The sequence below is a fragment of the Watersipora subatra genome, chromosome 7, assembly GCF_963576615.1.
Source record: "Watersipora subatra chromosome 7, tzWatSuba1.1, whole genome shotgun sequence".
Taxonomy (NCBI): domain Eukaryota; kingdom Metazoa; phylum Bryozoa; class Gymnolaemata; order Cheilostomatida; family Watersiporidae; genus Watersipora; species Watersipora subatra.
The window spans coordinates 26355928-26383777 of NC_088714.1; the positions used below are offsets into that span (position 1 = coordinate 26355928).

General features: G+C 36.5%; 2 protein-coding genes across 2 annotated transcripts; both read left to right on the top strand.

Annotated features, from left to right (window-relative positions):
• Positions 1-540: 540 nt before the first annotated feature.
• LOC137399553 (GRIP and coiled-coil domain-containing protein 1-like) lies at positions 541-18958 on the top strand. The gene is made up of 12 exons (XM_068085725.1): positions 541-671; positions 1102-1243; positions 1327-1475; positions 3241-3351; positions 5052-5141; positions 6768-6896; positions 8381-8930; positions 9034-9167; positions 12125-12292; positions 12555-12734; positions 13379-13574; positions 18035-18958. Exons 2-12 carry the CDS (start codon positions 1162-1164, stop codon positions 18226-18228), a joined length of 1983 nt encoding a protein of 660 aa, XP_067941826.1. The 5' UTR covers positions 541-671; positions 1102-1161; the 3' UTR covers positions 18229-18958.
• Positions 18959-22045: 3087 nt separating this feature from the next.
• LOC137400600 (nuclear receptor subfamily 2 group E member 1-like) lies at positions 22046-23704 on the top strand. The gene is made up of 5 exons (XM_068086931.1): positions 22046-22058; positions 22272-22389; positions 22662-22807; positions 22955-23113; positions 23481-23704. Exons 1-5 carry the CDS (start codon positions 22046-22048, stop codon positions 23702-23704), a joined length of 660 nt encoding a protein of 219 aa, XP_067943032.1.
• Positions 23705-27850: the final 4146 nt, after the last annotated feature.

Sequence of the window (27850 nt, forward strand, 5' to 3'; positions counted from 1 at the left end):
CTAACGGTAGGTTCGGTACGCGAAAGCGATGAGTCAGAGCCGTTGAACTTCAGAGTCTCGCACATAAACCGAAAACAAACCCGCTTGTTTCCATACAAACCGATCGACATACTGATATCTAATGGAATATTCATACCTCGCTCTCAATACCTCTCTTTTAAGTCTTTTTTGCATTTAATTTAGTTTGCCACAAAAAATTATTGGTAGCTTATTGTAGCAGATTTTGTCCTTTTTCAAATGATGTATAATACAACAATCGATTTCATAGCAACTGCCAATGGAAAAATGTTTGTTAGTTAATGTTGCGGCCTCTCTATTATAACTTACCGGTACGATATATAGAAATAGTGGGAGCGGCCTGTTTGTTTGGAAACTAGCGAGCTCCCGTTGGTGGTTATACGCTTCCGTTGGTCGTGGGGCTCTGAGAAGCTTTGTGGCTCTTCGATGAGTAAGCAACTCTCATGTGTGATTCACACCTCTCGACACAAAAATGCGTGCTTCATAAAGTATATGCAAGGGTTGTCTGTTCGCGTTAAGACGCGCGAGTAGCCGTACCCGTATTTAAGTAATTATTGTTATTATTCGACATCGATGGGCCGTGAAGGAGAAGATGTTTAAATCTCACGAATATCCGTATCCTGTTGTCTACAATCAGAAGCTACAGTACTCAAGTATATTAATTATACGCTATATCTACCGTTACAGTGCTGGCCTTGTAGAATAAGCAATACCATTTGAATGAAAATTTCAATATAAATTCTGAATACAAAACACTTTTTATAGGCTCATTCAAATTTACCTGCAAAAGGTAATCAATCTGTACAACCAAATACCATCTGTACAACCAAATACACCTCTAATGTCTAGCCACGGGTGCAGCATGCATTGCCTTTCACCCCAGCGTGAAAAAATTTTGAGCACTGAGTTTGCTTGAACACTTTTTAATAACGTTATTTTTATTACTAGTGTTAATTATGAAGAGTGTTAGTCGGTATTCATAAGAAAGTATCTGTTTGTGTATTAAAAAATCAAACTTGCAATAACACATGGTATCATCAAGGTTGTCTTCTTTTTAATCATCTTATGTTGCATCTGTGAAAGGAAGACATCTGATTATAAGATGTGTAAAAGACAACATCTGTGAAGTCGCCAACAGTAGTCATGTCTGAATCTAGGAGTGCTCTTCTCAAAACTATAGAAAATCAACAGGAAAAGCTTCATAAATACGAGACTAAAATTAAAGGTAAGTAAATTGCACAGGTTCTTTTGACAGCACAGTACCTAGGTCTTGATAAGAGCTGTGTGGAAGTGTTTTATTTGTTGTAGATTTGGTAGCAGCATATAAAAGTCAGGTGAAGGAAAATGAAACACTTCAGTCAACTATAAAGTCTTTACGAGCAGCGTCATCACGAAAAGCACTTAAAGATAATGCGTCTGAGGATGATAGTGAAGCTGAAAATGTCAAAGACGATGAGGTATTTCCTTACTCCGAGGAATGCTTACTCTTCATTTGCAAATCCTCTTATTTCATATTCCATAATACTCTCTTCATACTCTATTTTAATAAACTAATAATACTATTTTAATAGACTATTTTAAAATATTAAAATATTTTAAGATATGGTTTTAATTTTTTTAATATACTCAATGGTTTTACTAGTTTTATTTCATAGCTACTTATACTTACCAAATATTTTGCCTACTCTGATTGGGCATTCTAATCAAAACATACCATGTAATTGGTTATAACCGAGATGCTGCATCTCGGTTATGAGAGATGCTGCATTTCGGTTATTAGAGATGCTGCATCTCGGTTATGAGAGATGCTGCATCTCGGTTATGAGAGATGCTGCATCTCGGTTATGAGAGATACTGCATCTCGGTTATGAGAGATGCTGCAAAGGGAAGTTTGAGACTGAATTAAACCATAACTGTCACGAACAACTTTTATTGTATTTACTGGGTAAATCAGACACGCTGATTCCGATTTTGTACTCAAAATAAAGATTAGTCCACTAACTTTCAGAGTAATGAAGGCTTTTTTACAGCGTTTTAATATCGGTCTCGAAAACAACACGATCGGCTGAACAAGCTCCACCCATAAATACGTGACGTAACCTAGCTTTTTAGGAACAAAAGTTACGTAGGGATGTTTATACTGGTTTAGAATAATAGGGATGGGTGTTTAAAATCCATTAATATCTACATTCAGCCTTAAAAATAATATCAGTCTTTTCTGAAAGGTAGATAAGCTATTTAGCATTGCATATTTAAAAAAATGCGATAACAACACTAGCTTGTGATAACACCGCGCTTTTTGAGCTCATTTTTCTCGGCGTTCAGCCCATTTAAACGTCATGTAACAAGCTACGAGCAATTTTAAATAGTTTATATACCTTTCATAAAAACTGAAATTATTTTACAGGCTGGATTTAGATAATAATGGGTTTTAAGACACCCATCTCTATTATTCTAAGTCGGACTAAACATTCTTAACTTCCGTTCCTGAAAAAGCTAGGTTTCGTCACATATTTATGGGCGGAGCTTGTAATGCCGATTGTGTTGTTTTCAAAACGGATATTGAAATGCTTTAAAAAAGCCTAAATGACTTTGAAGGTTAGTGGATTAATCTTTATTTTGAGTACAAAATCGGAATAAGCGTGTCTGATTTACCCAATAAATACGATAAAAGTTGTTTGTGACAGTTATGGTTTAAATTACACTCTTATTCCGCCACTTATGAGTTTGTTGGCTCGTCTCATGTAGGAGTTGTTTTTGTTCCCACTTACGTTATACAATGGACCATGATTATACAGTGGACCATGGACCACTGTTATACCATGGACCACCGTTATACAGTGGACCATGGACCTGGTTATGACATCCCTGTTTTACGATTTTTTCATCTTACGATGTGGAACACAATGTTTTTTCATCTTCTCGTTACAGCATTTTTATCGCCATACAACATCAACAAAAGTCTCTCAAAATTCAAATTTGACAGTTTTATTACATTTTGTTTTGCTTTTAGTTAACATCTTCGACTTATTCGGGAGAGCTTTATGAAAATATCAATATCTTGTTTTTGATATTTTCTTTAAGAAAGTTTTTGTTGAATAAAAATGTTTTATTAATATTGACTTCTCATACTTATGCAGTAAAATTCACTAGCGTACACTGCAAGTTACTAGCAGTTCATCTTGCAATTTTATTTACCAGGAATTGCTTGCATTTTTATAGTCTGAGAGCCAGCAACGGGAAATCGAGAGATTGAGTAGCTCCATGACAGACCTTCTTGCGGAGAAAAAAAATATTCAAGCAGCTGCGATTGCTGAAAGAAAACTACTAAAGGTTAGTCAGTCATTAAATTATCTGCACATTATGCATATACAATTTAACTAGCTGTGCCACCCGGCGTTGCCCGTGTAATAGAAAAGTCTTTGGACAGAAAATTGATTTGTATTTAAAATATAACAACATTTGCCATTTTAACTTTCAAACTACATATCATGAGAAAAGTGTTTTGTCTTATAAACAATGAGAAGTCGTGAGAGTTGCTCGTTATTAGCCAGTTTAATAATGTGAGCGAACAGCTTCTCGTGACGTTGTGCTATGACCCGCGTCATACGCAAGGTAGTTTGGTATTTGCTCTCATATAATGACTTATATTGGCAAGCTAGCAATTTGATTTCTGTAATCTAATGGGTAAGGCGTTTGACTGGGGAACGGCAGGGTCCGAGATCGAATCTACTTCGGTACGGATTATTTATTTTAATATCTATAGCCGAACAATCAATCCTACTAACATACGACAAATTTTGAGAAATATATATATAGATAATGTATAATTAATAATTATATTTAGTGATATATAACCATTATATAATATAATGGTCCAACACTTAATTTATGCCTGTTATTGCTACTAGCACGCTGGCTACTAGTACTACCAGTCCTGTACGCTGTGAGAGATCGTCATGTGTGATAAATATAGGTATAATTATTCCATGATACAGCAAGGCGATTGAGTGGTGCAGTTGGTACTGCCCTGGCTTTCAAATATGCGGGTTTGACTCATGTGTTTGGCAATCTTCAGATGGATGAATACGACTCTTATCATATAAAGATTATATGCTGGGTTAGCTCTGTGACTTGAAATACATCTTAGTAAACTTTTGAATGTACAGTATACTGAAAGCTTCTAGCGTTGTTTGCATTTGTGAAAAGAACCTCGGCTAGCCTTGGCTCACATAACATGATTTCTTTTACTATATATCACTCTCTAGCATAGCTTACAAAGAATATACTTGGCCATTTGTAAGTCTGTAAGTAAAGCTTCATATTTCTTTTTGTTATATAGTAATCCCTCATGTTTACGCCGAAGAGTAGCGAAGTAAGGGGGAATGACTGTATCTTTGTGAAATTTATCGTGTTTAGTTTTTACAATGTTCAACTTTACAAGTTCTACCAAAAGCATTTACAGATTTCAGTTTTTATTCACTTTTTTTTTAACATATTTTTATTTAGTATTTTTTATTTTTGTTTTTATTTTACGTGATTAGTGCATGTGATTAACATCACCTTCATGCAATTAGTTTGCTCATATTAAACGTTTGAATCGCAAATACCAATATGTTTCATTTTTTTATCTTTTTAAACTTGAATGCTTGGCTTATATCAAGCTTGAATACAACTTTATCTCTTTATACTATATATTACAAAAATAATCATCATTTAAAAAGGTTTGATTGTTGACGTTTTAATTTGTATAGTCAAACCTCAGTTTCCGATTACTTCAGACCTCTCACAAATTGTAATTGAAAATAATTCGGGATGTTTGTGCTGAAGGTATCAAGATAGACAAAAAGAATTATCTCTTTGCTTTTATCTGTAATCTTATGCTTTTTAATAATTATATAAACAAGGTTCAATCATTGCCTTTGCGTTGCTATATTTCATGTATGATGTGATATCTAGATCCGATATAGACTTTGCGTAAAATGATGTTGTGTTTGAGTGTGTGATGAGTAAAACATGTACTTACTGGGCAGCAAGAGTATGAGGAGAAGTTGTCAGCACTTGATGAGCAATGTCAGGAACTGAAAGAGGATAACTCAAAGAATACTCAGCTTGCGGCAGAGGTAATACATTTTATTAGTATAGCCGTCATAGGTTATATATATATATAGCCTTTAAGGAGTTATACATAAATTATATTTTTATAAAACTCCTAAATACAGGAGTTATTTATTTATATACAATAAAAAGTCTTACCCATAATTATAGATATATACCGTAAAACCTCTAATTAAACGCCATGGTGATCTATTTTTCAACCCTTTCTCTATAGTGATGGTCAATTGGAGGTGGCGTTCAAAAAGAGGTGGGTGTTGTATTTTTCAAATGGCTCATCAGAAGTTTGGGAAGATAAATTTAGCCCTTTCAAGGGCAAAGCAAATGTCACCTATATTTTGTCCTTCCGTTCCAGCGGAGTTATATTAAATCTTTTGGATGCAATAAATTCGCTAACATAACTCCAACTTGTCAAAGATCTTTTAATAAATATGCATTAAGAAACGGAAAAATATCTCTACCAGTTGATATCTATTACTTGTAATTAACCTGTGATGATTTATAGCCTGTGCCCTGCTTTGAAATTTGTTATTGCATTCTAAATTTGAAGACAAATTTTTATTTTATAACTATACTAGCTGTGCTTTTCAGGGTTGCCCGGGTATTAAAAATCAGCATATAAGCAATGAGAAGTAATGAGAGTTGTCTGCCACTTGTTATTAGCTTGGCACATTGCTAATGGAAAATTTGAGTCCGCTTACAAATAAGAACTACAGTTTCTCATGACGTTAAGCCATGACTTGGCGTCGTGACTGATAGCGTAGCGTATTTGCTGCTATATACCGACATGTATCACCTAGCGAATGTACCAAGCTCGTGTGGCTACATTGGTAGACTGGTCAGACTGGTGAATGGGAGGTTCCGAGATCAAATCTTCTGCGATACGGATTCTTTATTCAAAGATTTTAATTGCAATAGCTAGACATATATCATGACGATGAACTTTGAGAAATATATTTATATAGATGGATTCACGTGTGTGTGTATGTACGTGTGTGTGTGTATGTACGTGTGTGTGTGTATGTACGTGTGTGTGCGTGTACGCGCGTGAGTATGTACACGTGTGTGTATGTATGTACACGTGTGTATATGTACATGTGTGTATGTACGTGTGTGCATGTACATGTGTATGTACATGTGTGTACATGTACGCATGTGTGTGTATGTACACGTGTGTGTGTACGTATGTGTGTATGTACGTATGTATGTGCGTGTGTATGTTCGTGTGTATGTTTGTGTGTATGTTTGTGTGTATGTTCGTGTGTATGTTCATGGTGTAAGTGTGTAGGCACATTTGTAGGTACATGTGTAGGTATGTATCCAACAGTCCTCACTTATTTTGATCGTGCAATCTTTGTTGAATCAACTATGTATGTCTTCTTACTCACTCGTGTTTAGATAATAACCATTCTCATAACCTACAATTTTGTACTTTTAAATATTTTTTGCATTCATATATGTTCTTATGCTGTCTCATGTTTACAGTTTTCTATATTTGCATGTCCTTGTACGCATACCTGATGTTATCATTAATGGTACTGCTTTGACTAGGTTTGTAGGTAGTAGGGTGCTGTTTTGTTCATTCCCAAATTATAAATTAGATTATAATATTTATCATTATCCGCATGTTGCAGCTTCGTAAGAAGGTTCGTATGGAGCAGATGGAGAGGGAGAGAGAGCAAACAGACCACGCGAGTATGCTCAGAGAGCTCAACAAGAACCTCAACGAACGAATAACTGAAAGAGAAGATCTCGTGCACCAGGTAATATGATATGATCAGTTCTATGTAGAGTGTTTGAGTGTGTATGTGTTGGCTACCTCATCAGTTGGTGGGTAATACGCAGGTGGTAGCTGTACTGATACAATTATACCCTTCACCATGTTTACACAGTTCAATAGTTGAAAGGATTTTCAGGAAGCAGGTAGAAACTAGGTAAAACATGCATAAATGTAACTTGTTAACAATGTCTATAACCAGCAACACTTGCCAGTAGCATCATCCTTGAGTAGTGGGAAACTTGGGAGGTTTTACACCAGTCCTGATGGTTTTCAAACTTGTACATACTGATTGTCTATTGATTGTTATACGGTTACAGATTTTACCGCCAATTTCGTTGTTTTTTTTTTGATATTTCTAAAAAATAAATGACCAACAATTTGATACCAAACAGCTTAATACCTCTAGCGATCGTCTGGTATCCATCATCAGTCAAGGCACAAGTAGAAACAGTTAGATGTAATACTAGTAGCCTGTCTTCCTAACTTTTAGATCTGATGCTAGTAGCCTCCCATCCTAATATTTAAATGTGACACTAATAGCCTGTCATCCTATACCCGCACTAGCACTTGCTTGGTTGTTTTTATCTTGATTTGTCCTGTTTTATTTGTTTAATTTTGTTTATGTTATCCTGTTTATAACTTTCTGATGGCTATTTTATAAGTAGGCATCTTACCAAAGTAGCATCACATCACAAAGGTTATCACAATGTGACTGCTGTAGATATATTTATTACCATGTCTCTGTTGCCTCACCCGGAGGTAGAAGATAGAATGTTTATTATCCATCAACAATTATTAGTCAACTGGTACACATGTGTAAATGTGTAAACCCTCTCCATGCATAGTATTCTTGTTTGAACCTGGAGACTGTTTTCATTTGTGTCCTTAAAAAATGTTTTTCTGAGGATAACTTTTATCGGTTTTACCACAGAAATCTTTCCATTTTTTACATTTTATCTGGTGATTGTAGTTGCATAGCAACCAGCTAAGGACATTCACAACATAATTGTGCAGAAATGTTTTAAAAATTCTCATCACACAAATTATTTAGCAGTTAATTTTGCTTTGATTTTTAACACTATCAAAATATATACATCTGTAAAAATTTAAAAAAACTGTAATTTGCTAAACCAAGAGATGTAGCCAATAGTCACCTCATAATAATTTTATCAACATTAGATATAAACTTTTGCCTGTAGGGAGTAGGTACCACAATAGAACAATTAAAAGTAAACAGCTTATATAATCAGAGGTAAATATAAAGCATGCTTAATACTTGTGCTGCACACTTTTTATGTTTTACCGACTTTGATTGTTTTTATAAAACCACAGAGGGCTTCCACAAAAGGGAGGGTTTGTATAATGCAAGCACAGATGCTTTGTTTTCAAAGACCTTTTAGCAAACTTTGGTAGCGTTTTCAGCTAAAGTGGCATCATGTATTTAATACATTATACTCCTTGTTGTAGATCGAAGACTTGAAGAAGGAATTGTTAATCATGCAGAAAAATTCCACACCTTCGGAAAACTATGAAGTGATTATAGCTGATATGACGAATCAGCTGCAAGAGATGAGGTCAAAGGTGAAAGACTATGAGAATAGAGCCAGTCAACAAGTGATATTGGGTCAGCTTCAGCATCAGATATCTGATATTAAGAAACAACATGCGCACAACATAGTCAAAGAGCAACGGCGGGCGGATGAGGCCGAGGAGAGGCTCGTCGATATTGGCAAGAAGTCGGAAAAGCGTATCAGCGAGCTAGAATCGAAAGTGTCTCAGTTGAGTGATATGGTCGGCAATTATGAGAAACTTCGGTACACGGACCAGACATCTATTCAAAAACTGAAGGATAGGGTTACACAATTGGACCAAGAAAACACAGCCCTGGCAAGGGTGGCGAATCCAGAGCCCGATGATGTTAACTTAGGAATCGAAGAGCTCGTTGACAAACTTCGTAGTCTTAAATCACTGCTGAGGGAAGCCTGTGAAACAGAGAACTCCTCTCTCAATTATGACAGTATGGCAGTCTTGCTCATGGATCCTGGAATATCAACTTGATTCAATGCTAGTATTTGTTATATATCAAGCAAGCCGTGTGCTGACTGTAGAATATTTTGCAGACGTGGTTGGAGAACTATTCACTGATGAGACGTACTTGCACAGGAAGTGTGAGGAGGAGTATTCTCAGCTGAAGGAAGAGTTTGAAAGATACAAATTACGAGCTCAGTCAGTACTTAAAAATAAGACATCCAAGGTAGGCGTGTTCGACAAACTCATTACCGTAAAACCTCTATTTCAGCTCCACCTTTATTTAAAGGTCACCTCTAATAGATCACCACTTTGACATTCATTATGTTTTATCTTTACGAACCCATCATAGAGTGATCAGTAAAAAAATGTCCACAAAATGGTAGGCATACCAATAATGACTTGCTTACACCAATAACGACTAATTCTTTCGTTGTTGCTGTAGTGTTGCCTTGGTTTTATTGACAGTGTACTTGAGAAGTTCGATTGTCACAATCGTCAGAACTACACTATGATTCGAAGTCACTAAAGTATAAATTCGATCCATTGTTTTCAGTTTCGTCCATAATGTGGTTTACAACTGATCTGAAAAGTTAAAGATGATGAGAATACTCTTCAGGAACACCGTATGACGTAATAGCAGCCACTGTTTCGTGTCTAAGTCCGTTTCTAACTCCAAAGCCTTACAGTTTTTTCTTAAAAGCTTTGAAAGCGACACCATCATCGAAATAATTAATAACTGTATCCGTCTAATGGCTTACTTGAAGTGGTTCCTTGCTTGACTCTGTCTGATACATTGACATTAGGTATGAAAAATGGCTTAGTATAAATGCTGAGGCCGATGGCTGTAATGTCGCTCCCCCCGAAGGAAAGTATAAAATATGGGCTAAATTAGCGTCACTTCGACCGTAAAAGGGTTCAATATGTCTTTTCAAAATTCTGACGAGTTAGTAGAAAAATAAAGCGCCATCCTTTATTTGATCATCACCTTCGCATACAACGCTGCTATAAAGGAAGGATTGAAAAATACAGTGCCACAGCGCTTAAATAGAGGTTTTATGGTATACTATGTTGATATATACTGTGTTTGCATATTGTGTGAGCGACAGCACTTTGTTAGATAACGTTATTGAACTGAAAATAGATTTATTTAAGCTTCAAGACTGGTGGCACAGGCCACTGTTTTTTTTACCAATGTAGACACTGATGTGTTTGATTTGTGCTTTTGGTGGTATTACTCATGCCTCATTGGCTAATTGTGGTGACACACTTGATTTTCAAAAGCTACATAAAACGAGCTTGTTTGACCTTTGGTCAAAAATATTACAGATATCACCAAACTGGACATCAACTGTATAACCTCATTGACCAAAAGACAATGAAGATAGATATTGTTAACATATGGCTGTTTCGTGTCAAACGTCAAGGAAGCACTGCTCAGGGTAGCTGTCAAGGTCATGTTTTTAACTTAATGCGAGGAGCGGTACGAATAAGCTACTTTAAGGTTGTGAATCTGTTGAAGGAAATGTTACATCAGATTTTTACAAACTTTATATTCACATTTTGATTTGAGTTAAAATCAATTGTAATTTACATATCTCAATGTGCCCTTTTTGCAATGACGTGTTAAAATGCTGTCTAAATCTGTACTGCGACAAGAGCCGTGAAGCCAGCTTGTGATTGTTACGCGTCATGATCTCCCACGCAATCATGATCTTCAAGTGTGCTAGTAGTAGGCTAACCAATAGTATTTTCACAAGCGCTTCAAGCGCGCGTATTTTAACATGTGTAATGAGTATGACTGCAATTATTCCATGGTACAGCAATGTACCCACTTGGTCTACGGGATGACATACCTATCTGCAGACCTAGAGGTTCCAAGTTTAAATCCAGTGCAAGACAGATTTCTCATTCCTAAAATTTTATTGCTATAGCTGGACATACAGAAGACAAACGACAAACCCTGAGATTTATATATATATATAGACTACCCGGCATTGCCCGGGCAGTAGAAAAGTCTCTGGACAGAAAATTTATTAGTATTTATCATATAACAGCATTTGCCATTCTAACTTTCAAACTACATATCATGAGAAGAGTCTTTTGTGTAGTTGAAATAAATTAGGAGAGAAAATAAAAACAACTGTAAAGGTTTTCAAACTTTGTCAAACAACTGTAACTTTCAAACTTCATAACGTGAAAGAAGTGTTTTGTTGAAACAGATTAGGAGGAAAAATAAAAATGTAAAGGTGTTTAAATGTAAATGTAAAATCATTAGCAAGTAATGGCTAAATATAGTCTGTTTTGCTACGATTACCATGAAAAATTATTTGGTTTACAATTATATTATTTTAGTTCGTTTCAGTGTTGGCATGCCAAAATTGTCATGTCAGTTTTCACATGCCAGCGTTGCCATGCGAAAATATCGTAGGCTATAGATGTACATAGAGTGGTATAGAAACCCAATGGTAATTATCTAATGCAATCACCTCCTGGTAAAAATCATCATCATTAAAAAATAAGTAACAAAATAATATGTTGGCCTTAATAATCATAGGTACCTACAATGACTGTAGTGAATTTTGTAGTTATGATCTACAAGATAATATAACATTACAATGCACTACGGGGAAAATTCTTACCTTTGAGACAGGGGCTTTTAATATTTTAATGTTTAAAAGGCTGAACATCTAGAGAAATGAGCTCAAAAAAAACTCGATTTCATCATAAGCTAGCGGTTGTTATCGCACATTTTTGAGTTCATTTTTCTCGGCGTTCAGCCTATTAGCTATCCTGTAACAAGCTACAAGTAATGTTAAATAGTCTATCTACCTTTCAGAAAAAACTGAGCTTATTTTGAAAGCTGAATTTAGAGAATGATGGGTTTTAAGACACCCATCTCTATAATTCTTCCGTCCCTAAAAAGCTAGGCTACGTCACATATGTATGGGCAAGGCTTGTTGTGTCGATTGCGTTATTTGCATCACTGATATTGAATCGCTGTAAAAAAGCTTTCAATACCAAAAATGAATTGGAAAGTTAGTGGACCAGTCTTTATTTTGAGTACAAAATCGGGATCAGCGCGTCTGATTTACCTATGAAAAAACAATGAAAGCTGTTCGTGGCAGTTAGTCTTAAATGTTATGCTGGTGCTATTTAGTAACACAGAAGAGCTACTTGCAGGATCATGGAGGTAATAAGGAGATGGAAGATCTGAAGAATACTGTGATAGAATTGAAGGAAAGACTTCGCCATGCGGCGGACAAGCACCATGCGCAAGAGCAGACAACTCAGCAGACAGTTGAAGACCTGCGTCAGTCTATAGCTAACCTACATACCCTGCACCGGCAGGTATATAATCACTTTCAAACTAATCATCTACCTGCAACATGTCATTTGTGTTATAAAGCAGGTGTGGTGGTAGCTGAGACCTAATAACTACATGAAACACATCTGTGAGTATTTATGTTGAAAGTCATAGTTACAAAAGTAAAATCTTTCATTTTAAATGGCTATAATTTGCAGCAGCAAATGAACATCCATTAAGAGGTTAATGCAACTCGATTACAATCGCGGCAGCGATCTAGTTCATGGCATCATGATGTTTGCACAGGAACTGGCGGCAAGCCAATCTGAGTGCCAAAGGAAGGTGTCTGATGCCGAGCAGCGGTTGCGGCAACACAGGGATAGGACCATTTTGCTCCTTGCAGAAAAAGACAAAGAGCTAGATATGTTAAAGGAAAAAGTTCATGGACCAAACCCTGTTTTAGCAACGGATGCTCCAACTTCACAGGTAGAGGAAGGAACACAGTGATTGAAGGCATGGCTAGAATGTTATACAAGGAACTTTATTGAAGCTTTATTTAGCTTTAGTAGTAAAGCAAAGCTTTCCGTGTTGGATCATTGCTCGGCTGAACAGCTGAAATGCTTTAAGATTTAAAGCGGGCAATTGGATGGCTTTTGTCATGCTCACTTTGGTTCGACCAGGTGCAACCTAAGCTGTCATTTGACCAACATTAAATAACAGAATGCAAAATTTATTTGAGTTTTTACAAACAATTGATTCAATATCCCAGAGCCGAGCAAATGGGATGACATGAATGAAAAATTGGAAACAGTTTAAAGATATTAATTTGTTGAGTTTGATTCTGACCCCTGATGGCCTCTGTCAAAAGACTTTCATTGTTGCAGCTGAGATACGCGTGCTTAAGAAGTGTTTACTCAGCTGCCATGTGAACATGGCTTCATGAACACTGCAGCGATTTGATTTCAAAACTTGATGAGTAAAACATGTTATGTAAAACATTATATACATTGTGAGATAGGAAGTCACGAATTTTGATACAATTCTTGTTTTGTGCAGTTCTTGAAGCAGTGGTCACTTTACCACTTGTTGGTTCTGGCACATGTATGTAATGCTTTCTATTCGCTCTGCAGGAGCCGACCTCCCCAGTGGAGGATCTTTTCACGGAGTCTGCGCCATCATCTCAGCTCATCCATTTTCACCAAGAACTTTCTAGAAATAATTTGGAGCTCTCCGCTATTCGTAAACAAAAACGGGACCTTGAGGCAGCCCTGCACGAACTTCAGGCAAGCATAAGTGTCAAGGAGGAGCAGTACGAAGATCAAATTGGTGAGCTGCCTCGTATTGAAACTTAGCATGAAGCGTTGTTATTGGTGCCCGTCGTTAACCAGGGCTTGGCAATGGTGATGAAGGGCCTCTTTGTAGCTTTTGGTAAACCTTATACAGTAGACACTCCTGTAACATAAATTTCATTTAATGTAAAGAATCTATGTAAATTTTTACATTGTATTACATAAGAAATTCCGTATAACATAAAGCGTCAAATCAGCGCAAGTTCTCAAATTTGATTTGAATGACAAGCGTCGCATAGTTGGCCTAAAAAATATCTTTTTTTCTCTTGTCGCACTTGAAAGAGAAAAAGATGTACGAGGGGCATCTCTATTATATATACTAGGACCCTCTAGGGTGCCGGGTAAGATCTTCAGCTGTGCCCATAAAGCAAAGAGAATAAGTAGCTGCACAATTATTCAGAAATACTTAACTCTTTCGCTACCGCATTAAATTCTGACCGAACGATTATTCTTCCCAAATTAATTCAAACAGATTTTCGAAGAAATGATTTACCGCTAGTATTTTAAGCAATATCTCGAGAATAAAAACATATATCGTTTTACTGTAAAATGCATTTTATTCAGAAAAGAATATTCTACAAGATAACTATAAAATTGTTTAATAATTCTTACTCTTGTAATGTTTCTTTGCTTTAAACGAACGCGTTGTGTTTCTTATTGCCATAACGATAACGATCTGGTTGTGCCGTCTTGAAAAATAATTAGAAATGGAATTGTTGAGCCAAAAATTTTTCTATTGGTTGCACGTGATTGGCAACAAGGTTGTTTCGTTGGAGACAAAGTTTGATTAGCTTAGCTAATGTGTAGGTTTCGTAACGAAAAGAAAAGTGCAACCCTATTGATAAGCCGATACATCGGCTTACGGTCTGTACTTATATTACTGCGCAAGCCGATACATCAGCTTGCGGTAGTGAAAGAGTTAAAGGCTGTCAATCAGTGCAGGTGTTAGAGTGTGGGTCTGCCAATCTGAATGTCATGAATTTTATTTATTTTGTGCGAATTGGAGTGCCGAAATCAATCTTTTATTTTAACCTCTAACCCTGGCTTCTGAAAAATAGACAGACAGACACAACTCTAGTAAACATTTATTTTTGTTTTACTCTATTTACGTAAAATTACAGTAACAATGAACCCTAAACCAAGTGAAAGTTATAAGAAAAAAAAGAAAGGTTGTTGATACAAACCAATAATATTACATTTACTGTACAGTCATTAAATTAATAAGTTAGGTTTAGTTTTTCCTGTTTGAAGGGCCAAAGGGGTGAGTTTTGAGACAAACTTGGGACAAATTAGGCAATTTACATGTATTTTATTGTTCATATATGATATAACGTATAATCTGTATAACGTAAACGTTTTCAAAATAGATTATTTACGTTGTAGGAATGTCAACTGTACTAACTTTGCAAATACATAAATAGCAATATCAGCTATTCTCAAACTTTAGCTGCCCAATGCAGTGTATAATTTTGAGTGGCCGTTAGGTGATTAGTGCTTAGGCCGATGCATGCTTTGACTAAGGAATTGAACCTCTGCCTAGTAGTTGTCTAGTAGTATCTGAAGTGTTCATTATCAGGTGTAGCAACCCTTGTATGTTGTCGCATTACGATACCACAGAAAGAGTATAAATGTAAGCCATGTGAACAGAGATAGCCCAGTCAAAGATGGTCCAGCTTCTTTCAGTCAGAGCCACAAAAAGTCATATCATCATTCAGGGTGATTTATTTACCGTAACCGATACGGTTGATAACAATTTCATAAGAAAAGTAGAGAGAAGCCACGACGATGAGGAGTTATAGAATCGTTAGCAAGTAGATTCTGATCACGCCTTTATCAACTAGCAAGGATTCGACCTTAAAAAACTGAAACTAGCATATATAAGAGCTAATAAGTTTTTTGTTAAAATGGTGTGTTGGCTACATTTTGAGACAATAATTGTTTAATTGGACTAAAGTAGACTTGGCAAGTAATTAGATTTTACGCAGATAAAACTTAAATTTTTGTGTAAAACTATCACAAATCACATTCAGGAAGGTAAACTATTTGTTTAACACTTTCAAGGCTGACCTGAGATGATTTAGGAAGTTGTCTTCCCATGTGATCCTATGCTCTAGTAAACTCGCTTGCAGTTTCGTGTTGTTTTCCCTAAATTTGTTTTCACAAATTTTCTTTGATCATTTTTAGATATAATTCATACACTTTCCCAATAGAGGCAAATAATAGTAGACATGTCTCAACATACGAGCCTAACGCGTTCCGGTGCCGAGCTCAAATGTTAATATTCTTATATCTCAATGCAATATTTCCTATATAAAATTACTAAATACAAATTAATCTGTTCTCTTACCATGACCAAACTACCTATACATAGGATATTGCGATGGAACATGTTTTTAGTTGTTGTAATTCCAGTATCTACGCACCCAATGTAACAAATACCTATTTAGTGGTTATGATCAGCATTAAAATGTAACATTACTATGTACAGTATTGTATGGAGTTTTTACCTTCGAGACAGCCATAATGGTTAACATCGGTGCGAGAGAGACTAGATACACTAAGCGTTTGTGACGCTACGTAACTTAAGATTAATTTTGAATTTAACTTGAAGGTTGACTGGCGACAAAATTTACATTACAGTTATTTGGTATCAAAAGAATCACCATGTCTTACTCTGTTGTGTTGTAGATTCAAAATATGTAGAAATGTGATTAAAAGCTCACAAACGAACAGTTATGAAAAACGGCCGTAGGTTGGAATCTCTTTATTTTGATGACATATTCAACTCGGCGTGGTTATTGTTTTGACATGTGATGTTATTACATGAAATGAAAGGCCAATAAAAGGCTCAATATAACACTTCTTGTAGTACTAGTTTATGACAAACACTTCGGGTTCTACCGGAAAGCCCTTATCAAATATAGGGGCTCACTACTGGACAGTTTCGTTTCAGCCGTGGTCTAATCATCTAGTCATAATCTGATCATGTAACCCATATCTTCCGCCAAATGGCGTGAACAACTTCTACAGCATTTTTTGACCATCACAGGTGACCAACAGGCTTGTTATGTTTATCAGAGGATAATATGCACACCCTCGAGCTAAGGTTAAAAAGTTAAACTAATTTTAAGGCTAGGTTTTGAGATATCAGTGCTCAAAGTGACAGCATTACAACGATAATGAAATATATGCATAAGGACAATAGACATGGTTTTATTGAGTGCGTGAAGTATATTTGTGAAAATATTTTGACAAATGATGTTGCATGAATGTGTAAACAGAAGCACATCGTGTTCAACTACGTCACATTTGAGCCGTTTTGAGAAGGTTTCCAACCTATGGCGTTTTCCTGATGGCTGCGATTAACTGTTCGTTTTTGAGCTTTTATTGAGATTTTAATACCATTTCCACATATTTCGTACATACAACATAACAGAGTACGACATGGTGAACCTTCTGACACCAAATAACTGTAATGTGAATTTTGTTGCAAGTCAACCTTTAAGTGAATCTAGCTTACTAAACACACTTAAAGACACTGTATTTAATCTTTTGCTAAATTTCTTGCTAAAATTGCTAAGATTGCTAAATTTAACTTCAGTTTTGTCATCCCCTTGCTTTTTTGTTATCTGTTTCTGGTTTGCCACTTTGTGCCTCGCTTTCACTATAACTTGTAGTCGACCGTTTTGAAATTTTATCAAACTGAGTCGATGAGAAAGATGGTCAATCCTGCTCTCAAAGTGTCCTCTTGCATATTTGGCCATCGCGAACCAGCTTGTATGCTTGTATCTCGAAGGTTTCTCGTAACTGAAGGAAGAACCTTGCTCGAAAGTCAGTTCATATTTCGATTTTCTCGTATGTTGGGCACTCATATGTCATGGTATGGCTGTACGCTGTTGAGAATGGAGTATTGAGTAGATCCAAGTTCTAAGCTCCATTATGTAGACAACTAACTCTCTCTCAAACAATTGTATAACAAGATCAAAGTAGACCTATTCTTCTAAGCAGATGCCACGTACATCAGGTCCTTGATTTTTCCAGACAATTGTTTAGATTATGCGTTAGATTAATATTTTGATTGAATTGGTTTTAGTTATTTCTCTGGTTAGCACTTGTTATGAGAGTTTATTATTATAGTTTAAATTATCAACATTATCAAATTAAAAAGCGTTGCTTGCTAACATATCAATCAATAGCAAAGCCACTCTAAATATCTTGAAGTATAGAAATGCAAAAAATTGATTTAATAGCTTGATTCTTCTACTAACTAAACGCCACTGCGAATCAGGTCTTGTGTTTAAATTTCCAAAAAAAAGGTACTGTATGATTAGCAAATATTGTCGTATTAAATTATTTCGGTATATATATTTTTTTGCATTTCACTTGGACCTCCAATGTCACACCTACATCACTGTTATACTTGTCTTTTTCTTACAGCTGTATTGAAGGAGGAGGTGCGTAGGTTGGACCGCAGCCAGTCAAGGGAAGGCATCAATCTGGAGTACCTAAAGAACATAGTCTATAAGTATATGACAGCGAGTGAACCGGTTGGGAAGCAAGCTATATTCAACGCTATCGCCACCATTCTTCATTTTAGTCCACAGGAGAAAAAGCTAGCTTCTAGCAAATGAACAATTTTTACTATTTCATACATCTTTTCAACCAGCTTGTCACATTCCATCTGTCATAATCGATTAGCTTTCCATTCAGTTCTCTGTGAGCGTTCTTGGTGACTAGTCTCCGAGATCTTATGAACACTGCGTCTGGCGAGACTGAATTGAGTTCATCTGTCAATCAGACACACCATCTCTATACGACTAGCTTACTCCGTGTTAGAAAATTAGTGATTATGACCAGAGATCATGTTTTATATGTGCTACCACGGCCTTTTAGGGAACTATGTAAAGGCTATTTTTCTGTTGATTTATGTGTGTCGTGTATTTATTTCTCTGCACTTTTCAAATTTACTATTTTTGTTTAATGTTTGCATTAATTAAGCCAGCCAGAAGAGCCCTTATATCCTGCTCATTGAAGAGAGCATTGGCGTAATTTCTTCTATGCAACTAGACATTGAGTCATGTTTCTCAAACTTGTCAGCCTAGCACAGACCTAGCACAAATCTCTGCGCAAATCGCATAGTTTTGTGCTAGGTCTGTGTTCAGTCAAATCAAATGACATCTATGTTTTATATATCTAGTTCTCCAACCATTTTTAATAGTGTATAATATATATTATATAATTAAAAAAAACTTAACTACTCGTGGGAAATATAAATATACAATTCATTCACACAGCTTTCTGTCGCTAGTTGTATCTTGTATGGTAATCTGTACACTTGAAGTCTCAATAAATGTAGCAGTTAGTTATAGCAGTTAGTTATCTTGAATCACGAACAGGTAAAATTTGTTACTAGATTAGCAGTGCATATGGACTGTTCAAACAGTTTGCACAGGCATTTACACACAAGTAGATAAGAATTTGCACTGCCAAAGCCAGTAGTACTGCCTTTGACAAGCTTCAGCAGAGACTGGAAGAACAAACATGTCTCAGTCAGGGTGAAGTGTAAAGTATATCGAGCAGTGGTTCTATCAACCCTCTTATATGTCGCAGAAACCTGGATGATTTATCAAGCTCATATAAAAAAACTGCATTGATGAGCCACTTGAGAGATATGAACATCAAGTGACAAAACAAGATGACAAATGTAGAAATCTCAACGCGCAGGCCTATCATCATTAGCTGACATCCTTATTGAAAAAAGTCTGAGATTGTTGGGCCATGTACACAGAATGGAGCCAGATCGACTGCTACTATTATACTCACGACTATGTGATGGTGAGAGAAATCATAAAGATGTATGTAGCTAAAAGAAATTTTAAATTGAGTATGAATACAAACTCATGGCAGAAAACTACTTGTAATCGAGCTGATTGGTGATCTGCTATCATATATAATCCACAACCATAGACAGTCTTAGTCATCTTAAGAACACCGCAAGAGAGAAAGATAAGAATTTAATGAAATATATTTCATTAAATCATCAAATTTCATCATGTTGGTGTGAGCATCTACATTCACTACATATGTGCATTCTCGTGTGTTTTGGTGTGAATCAAAATTCTGTCATGAAAGGCAGCGTGATTTATTTGATCGATATATTGTAATTCAAAACTCTAAAATATTTACAAAGTGTATGTAGTTGAAAACAAGTCAATGTGTATCAGTGTTGGGAGAATAATGCCCATTTTAGTTCTTGTCAGCACTGAATATTATCTGATTATGAAACAATAGATAATCAGAGAGAATCTCAGTACTCAAAACTTGCAAAGATCAGACTTCCCAAGAGCATCCTGCTTTACTAGTCAACTACTGCATTGGCTCAACACAGGATTGTTCTAAAATTTTTAATCTTTCGGTTAGAATTTAGCGGAACAGTTGAGGGTCTACAGAAATCAATTGAATGTCAGACAGACATAAATAGGAGCCTTTGGCCAGCCAAAATCACGCAATATAGCATTGCCAGCCACATGAACCTGAACATATGGGTGTATTGCTTGACCAGTGATATCCACTCTCCATTGTTCAGAGATTATGTACTGAGCAGATCAAAGAACTGAGTGAGAGACAAATCCAATCACTAAGTGACATTTCTACTCACCCCACCACATCTCCTTCTCCGTACATATTCTCTCTATTGTTAAGTCTATTGTTATGTTCTATGGAATTAAATGACTCACGATCATAAATTGTAACTTTCTTCAAATCATATTTGCCGAACGCTCAATCTCTCCAGCAATTGGTTAATACCACTTTTACTCAATCTCTGCAGCTCCGCAAAGCTATAAAAGTAAAACTCGGTCCATACCAACTTTAGAACGATACTCACGTACTACCTCTCTATACATTCCGTTTCACTATGGCTGATTCCGATCTTGTTTGTAAAGTGTGTGGTGACCGCGCCACAGGTATTCACTATGGAGTGCGCAGCTGTCATGGTTGTAGGGCCTTCTTTAAGAGAAGTGTTCGGAGTGAGACACCATATGTTTGCAAGGTCAGTTATTATTTATTTAATTAAATTTTTGCTTTTTATTCTCAAAATCAATGCATCAGTCAAGCCATTGCCAAAGGGCAGATTTCAATGTAATGGCAATCGTTTCAAATTTTTCTGTGAGAGTTTCAATTCTGAGTCAAATACATTTTTGAAGCCTGCTACCATCTTTTAATTTTTAATCTCTAAATTCAGTTTTACCCTATCACTCCATATATTCCACTCCTAAAACTTCTCACATCTTTGCATATATTTCGTTTGTTTGGGGTGAAAGTTTACACAGATTATGGCACGATATGAAATTACAAAGTTGGAAGTTTGGCTATGCATTGATTTTAAATTGACTGACATTTTTTACTGTTTGAAGTGAGCAACTATATGTTTGCAAGTTAATACTTCTGTAACTCAACTTTTCACTTTTAACAACTATGCGGCAGTATAACTGTGGCCAAAGGGTGGATTGGAATTCAATTGCGCTTCTTTTCAACTTTTTTTATCGGTGTTTCAATTCGAACTCAAATTCAGTTTTAAAGCATGCTACCATTTTTCTCTTTTACCAAAATTTAACTCCAGTTTCTGCCCATCACTCTTAAAATTCTCACATATCTCCATATATTTAACGTGCCTGGGGTGACAGCCTACACAGATTATAGCACAATGTAAAAGTTGAATGTTGGAGGTTTAAATTAGAGTTCATCTTCTGATATCTTTACTGTGGATCATGACTAATGTTGTTCAGTCATCTTTGCTATGGCTTATTGTTTTATCTTCCCAGCAAGTGACCAATAACACCGAGATCTTTAACTTCGGTTGTTTCTCAACTATATTGGAAGTTTGACAGAAATTAGTGAAAAAATGAGCTAAAAGCATTGTGTATTTGTCGCCTGTGCAAGTAATACTCTACATATATTCAAAAAGTTTGTATGTTAAGTTCTTAGCAAACAATCTGCATTACAAAATGCTGTAAAGTTTTTTTAAAGATATTGAAACAAATTTCAAGATGATCTTGGCATTCCTCCAAGGGTATAGCATTTGATAATTTACCAACATAAAATAGTTAGTGATATAAATTACATGATCATCAAAATATTTGAACTAATGAATAGAAGTAAATAAAATATTGGTCATGAAGATATATTTATAAAATTGGATGGCCTTAACTTTTACAGGCTTGATGAAAAATGTTACAGCTATCTTACTAGTGAGTAATTCTATGTTTTAGACAACTTTGAGTAAAGTACGCTTGATACGGAAAACTGTTTAGTAATATTTTATATTAGTATAACTTAGCTCATATAGACAAACAAACTATTTTTTAGGGAACGAGGAACTGCGTGGTTGACATGGCCAGGAGAAACCTGTGCAAATATTGCCGATTTGAAAAATGTAAAAGTTTAAATATGAATCAGGAAGGTGAGTTGTTCCTTTGATATAACATTTAGGGTTAAAAACTGTCAGTGGTGTAGCATGTACTGAGAGGGTCATCTGCTCAGTCATGCTAATTTTTAACTGTTTGTAGAGCTTATTAGGCTCCGTTGACAGAATATTGCATTTAGTTGCTAAATGTTCTGTTATTGGCTGCATTTGTTTATCATTTTTCTAACTGTGTATAAACTGTTTTTACAGCTGTTAGACCTGCCAGACAAGATTCTTCAGAGCAAACTAGTCACTCTTCCAGCTCTGAAGGCCAAATTTCACAACTGTCAAGTTCGAACAACTCCGAAAACTCGACATTCTGGATGAGGTAAGATTAGATTATTTATAGATGGACTTAGTTGGAATCTCTGGCAGGCTTGAAAAAACGTTCAGAGGGAGTATGTGATGAGTTGTGTTTATACAGAGTGTACAAGTTTGTCTGTAGAGTGATGAGTCTGTATAAAGGAGAGAAAAGCATGTGAGAGATGATAATATACACACGGATGGTTTTTGTCTGACTCTGGGTAGAGATTGATAGAGCTATGCAGAAAGAGATGAGACAATCAATGAATTTGAAGGCATATATCTGTTTGTTTGTAGCCTCTTACATGCAAACATCAGCTGGATCAAACAGATACCAGCTATAAACACCCTGAGCTCTAGAGACAAAGTGATTCTGGTGGAGAGATCATGGTGTCCAATTATGACCATAGCTGTGGCGCAGATGTCTCTCTCTTTTGACGTCGGTGAGTACATAGAAATGTTGAGTGAAGTGTAAGCTGGTTGCTCAAACACCTTGCATTCTCAAGGAGGGCGAAGTTATAGAAGGTTACTCGGTGTTGCAGAGCATTGCGTTTTGTTCAGATTTGTTAGTATAATACTACTCGCTGTAGATATCATCATGAACAGCTACACACCCTTGGACGAGAATGACAGGAGGGCTGTATTATCAGAGCTGAGAAGAATGAGCCAATGCGTGAACTCCTTAAGGGAACTCAGTCTTGGTTTACACGGATATGCTGCTATAAAATCTCTATGTCTATTTACATCAGGTACGTTAGACAAAAGTTATTAAGTTTTCCAACGAGTTGTTTAAGGAGAAGATAATTAGGAAAAGCAACTATGTGAAGTGAGGCATTCAATGGATTCAATAGGAACATAAAATAATTCAAGAAAAACCTTTGTGGCATGTAGCGCATCTAGACAGTTTTCATGAAGTTTCAAATTGAAAATCAGTTAAATAATTGATATTTGTTTGTAAACAAAAACATCCATTGGTGAACTATTTTCAGAAAACAATATTTAAGGAGTGGATCACCATTGTTCAGTTGTTACGCATTGTTTGCTAATAGTTTCTATGAGAATTTACAAAAGAACCTCCTTAAGTTCCATGCAAGTTTATGCTGCTTCTTCTAATAGGTACAGCAGAGCTTGAAGGACACCAAATGATCGCCAACCTTACTCATATGGCCAGAGAAATGGTGTTAGAAAACATCGACCAGCTTACAGCTAATCGTTGCCTGGAACTACTTCCTAATATCCAGTCCGTTGCTCCGGAATCGATTGAACGACTCTTACTCAGTAACATCGATGCAGCAAAAACCGCCATTTCAGAGACATTCCTGGCAGCTCAAGAAGAGTGACTGCCACAGCCAGTGTAATAACATAGGCTCCAGGCCATCTACAACAGCCACCAAATTCTTATGCTATCTTGAGCTATAAATATTCTTCTACTTTCACATAACAATTCCGAAACATATCTGTATTATTTTCCCATCTGTGGTTGTCAAGGACTATATTATTTAAGTCCTACTTCTAAGTGACTATAAAGAACAAATAAATTTATACTATTGAATATGAATTAGACTTATATATTCACATATTGGTGTAACTGTGACTACCCACAGTGATGCTGCTATTCCAGCAGAAGTCAAACAGCAGATATTACCAAAGACTGGCAAACTTCTTTTGATTGAGCACTGGCCATTAACACTATAAATATAATATTAAAACTTAGCAACTTTACTAATGAGCAGTGATTTTATTCAACTTGTGAATTTGATACAAATACACTTACATTACAAAACTGCAGACCTGCTGAACAGACTAGGATTGTACCATCAAGCATGTATTACTATAATTTTAATATAACTACAATTGGCACCAATTAAGACATCGTCCATATTGATAGGACTTGAACAAAGTAATGCCTATAATAATAATCATGAGTCATAGCGGTGTGCTGGCCAATGAGAGATCACCTACCAAACTGCAAGTGGAATATTTCATAAGAAAACTGATTTAAGTTGAATCACTACTTGAGCAGACTTCCATCTTCCCAGATAATAAAAATGATTGTTCATTTTAGTTATGCTATTACAAAAAACTTACGTTACTTAACATTAATAAACACCTAGCCTGAGGACTTCAGCAGCTTTTCTACTAAAAGGATGTCAACTCTGCAAACAATAATAATTTCAGTTTCCCACTCATCATTGTGAACTGAGGTCTGATAGCTTTTGCCCCTTTCTCTCATCATATTTTAGATATTCTACAATAGTTTTGATGGAAAGCGGTTAGATTTAAGACTATAATTATCTCGTATGTCTTAATTCATTTCATTATGGAATTATCTCACCTTACCCATAATCATCTATACACAGATTAGAGACAGATGACTAATTCGAGTTGAACAATCAGCTAAATGTATCTTGTGATTGCTTTTCAAGCTTCGTATAAATTATGTGCCTGTCAGACCTACATCACTCATATCTTACTGCTACATAACACATTTGTAACACTGGTCCTTTCTGTTTAGGAATGGAAAACATTTATGATAGCAATTGTGTTGTACAAACTACTAAAATACTGCGATGTATGTCTATTGATGAAAATAATAAAATAATGCAAACTAAGTAGTCTTCACACAACTTGTATTTCATACACATGTTCAGTGATTTGAATTTTGAAAGATTGCCTTTGGATTGGTTGAGGCCAGCTAATCATTTGGGCAAAATTGCAGGGCAAAATATGTTGGTAACTTAAAAAACTTAATAGATTTTGACTGGCTGTAGAGAGTAAGTGCCGGTTAAAAAAAGAAGTTAATGACAAAAACAAATACTGGCATTTAACCAATTATAAATTCCTTGTCTAGTTCCAATAAGAACACGAGGAAAGGAGAATTATTTCGACAAATCAATTAATCCTTAGTAGCACTTTGCATGGGCATTGGGTAATCACAAGCACAAACTGGAAAAAAAGCTTTAAAATTAAATGTCTGCATTTAAAAATATTCGAAGCTCAAGCGTGCTCCAGCAACGCTTGAGCCTCGAAGGGTGCCAAATATAAAACGGACCAGGAGGGCTCGACTATCATGAAAAGACCACATACCAACTGACGAGGAGTTAATGGAGTTCCCTTGCCAAATGAATCCAGCTGTTAAGCTCGACGAAATGGGAAAGGCAACTCCCCAGGCCGACGCAGAAAATGAAAACTTGCACGAGGGTTCGAACTCCGAACTTCCTGCAACACACCCCCCAGAGAAAAACTGGAGAGGAGATAAACGTCTCTCTCCTAAAAAGACCCGGTGAATTAGCTACGGACATGGACTCCGAACACCTAGCGATGTCCAACAGGCCTTAGAAAACCCGTAACTACTACAGAAGAGCCAAACCACTGTCCATCCCATACTCGACAAAGGCCGGAACAAGAAATGGGACTTGAGCTCCAGGAGGACTGAATGACAGCAATGGAAACCAATCCTGCACGACCTTAAAATATAGCTGTATACAAGGATAAGCCAGCCTCAACTTCGGCCCCCGCATCCCCGGTGCTCAGCCTACATGCTGGAGGAAGTTTCTCCAAAGAAGCCATCTCTTCGAGGCCCAGCCCTGGCACTCCTTATACAAATAGTGTACAATCAGCAAAAAATGGGGCGATTACTAATGACACTCCACCTAGACATTCCTACACGGTCAGGACAGTGCAATTCCTGGCAGAAGAGACTACGGAACAAGCCACAGCAGCACTTAGAAGGCACCCTGAATGTTGGAAACTTTGCGAGTTTACCTCCAGTGCCAGACAGGGTACACCCCATGGACTGCAACATTTTGCTATTCATGTCTGCCCCTGCCGCTATCAGCACGTATCGAAAGACCAACTTATGCTACATCAGAAGCATTGACCGGTGGAACAGGCAGACCACGTGATATATCTAGTGGACCAACCACGATGGGTACAGTTCATGCGAAACATGGCGCAGGACGCTACTGCCATGATACCATGCATACCATCTTTAACAACTAGCAAGAGGATACGGAGGCCCAGCTATAACCAGAGCCGCTTGCCTAGAAAAAGACAAGCTACAGACCAGACGACCTAGGAGCCTAGCCTCGACCGCCTGACCACGCCGCTAGGACAGTCACCATACAGCCTCTAACTACCCACGCCGTATCCAGACCATGCAGCGACAGCCACAGGAAAAAAGGTGACAGGGTGGAGAGGCGGCCCGTAGACACAGGTCAAGGACACACCATCTGCTGACAATAAGCAATTGATTAGTCGAGAAATCACCCGTTTTGAACATTATGCTGAGCAGTTTGAGACATGGGCCAGGCCGGTTACTCCACCTTTTTGTTTTAATTACGCATAGTCTCTAATGGAGGGGAGTGTGGGGTGGACGCCGGGCCATGACTTTCTGTTAACGCATTACTCTTATAACTATTGCTATATATCAAGCATGTTGTGTTTGCCCTTTTCATTATATATCATTAATATATTAATATCATATATAATATTATATATCATATCATTAATAACTTGCAAAATCCTTTACAGTAGAAAGAAAGTGCTGATTAAAAAAGAACGTTTATGACAAAAACAAATACTGGCATTCAGCAGTTATAAATTCCTTGGCCAGTTCCAAAAGGAACACAAGGAAAGGAGACTTATTTCAAAAAGTCAAATAACCCTTAGTAGCACTTTGCATGCGCATTGGGTGATCACAAGCAAAAACTGAAAAAAATGGCTTCAGAATTTAAAAATATTCAGAGTTTGATTTGAGTAAAATGGAATTTCTGTTTTGTCAAGCGACTAAGGATGAATTAACAACTAAGCAAATATTAGCATTCAGCGACCCATAAACCCTTCAAACAGTTCGTAAGGGATTACCAGGAAAAGAGAAAAGCAGAGATCATTGTTCAACTATAGGTCTCAGATGTAAATGGTCAACACTGAGTAAATTGAACAAATACAAGTCTAACCTCATCACTCTTTGGACATTTCTACTCACTCCATCTCAATCCTCGTTACATATAACCCCTATTGTTGAGTTTATTGTGAATGTTACAGAAAATTAATTGGTTCATAACAAGATATATCTAATTAGTGTAACCTTATTACACAGTGATTCCAGCTTGTCTCCAGCTTGTCCCGACTTCCAATGAATACATCTCCTGGTAGCCTAGTCAACTATAATTGGGATAAGATTTGTAAAGTGTACAGATTTGCTCAGAAAATGTTCAAAGTAAACCAACACAAGTCTTGCAAAGCGAGTTAAATATTATTTGCATGTCTACACATTCCATTCTTTAGTTGTTTTACAGCTACTGTGATTGTGTAACTGTCATCAGAGTTCTCCCTGATGGAAGAAGCGCTAACTTCGTGTAAATGAGAATACATGCAAATATATTATACTATATTTTAAGTATATATGGTTTTCTGAATATAGATAATACCAATTTATCATTTAAACATTTTAAAGCTGGTGTTCTGTTATGAATAGAATGCGT

What these genes read in the sequence shown, in the direction of transcription:
- LOC137399553 (XM_068085725.1), top strand. Translation starts at nt 1,162, where the DNA reads ATGTCTGAATCTAGGAGTGCTCTTCTCAAAACTATAGAAAATCAACAG. An exon ending in TACATACCCTGCACCGGCAG is followed by an intron (nt 12,293 to 12,554) that starts GTATATAATCAC and finishes ATGTTTGCACAG; the next exon opens with GAACTGGCGGCAAGCCAATC. An exon ending in GCAGTACGAAGATCAAATTG is followed by an intron (nt 13,575 to 18,034) that starts GTGAGCTGCCTC and finishes TTTTTCTTACAG; the next exon opens with CTGTATTGAAGGAGGAGGTG.
- LOC137400600 (XM_068086931.1), top strand. An exon ending in AACTCGACATTCTGGATGAG is followed by an intron (nt 22,390 to 22,661) that starts GTAAGATTAGAT and finishes GTTTGTTTGTAG; the next exon opens with CCTCTTACATGCAAACATCA. An exon ending in TCTATGTCTATTTACATCAG is followed by an intron (nt 23,114 to 23,480) that starts GTACGTTAGACA and finishes TTCTTCTAATAG; the next exon opens with GTACAGCAGAGCTTGAAGGA.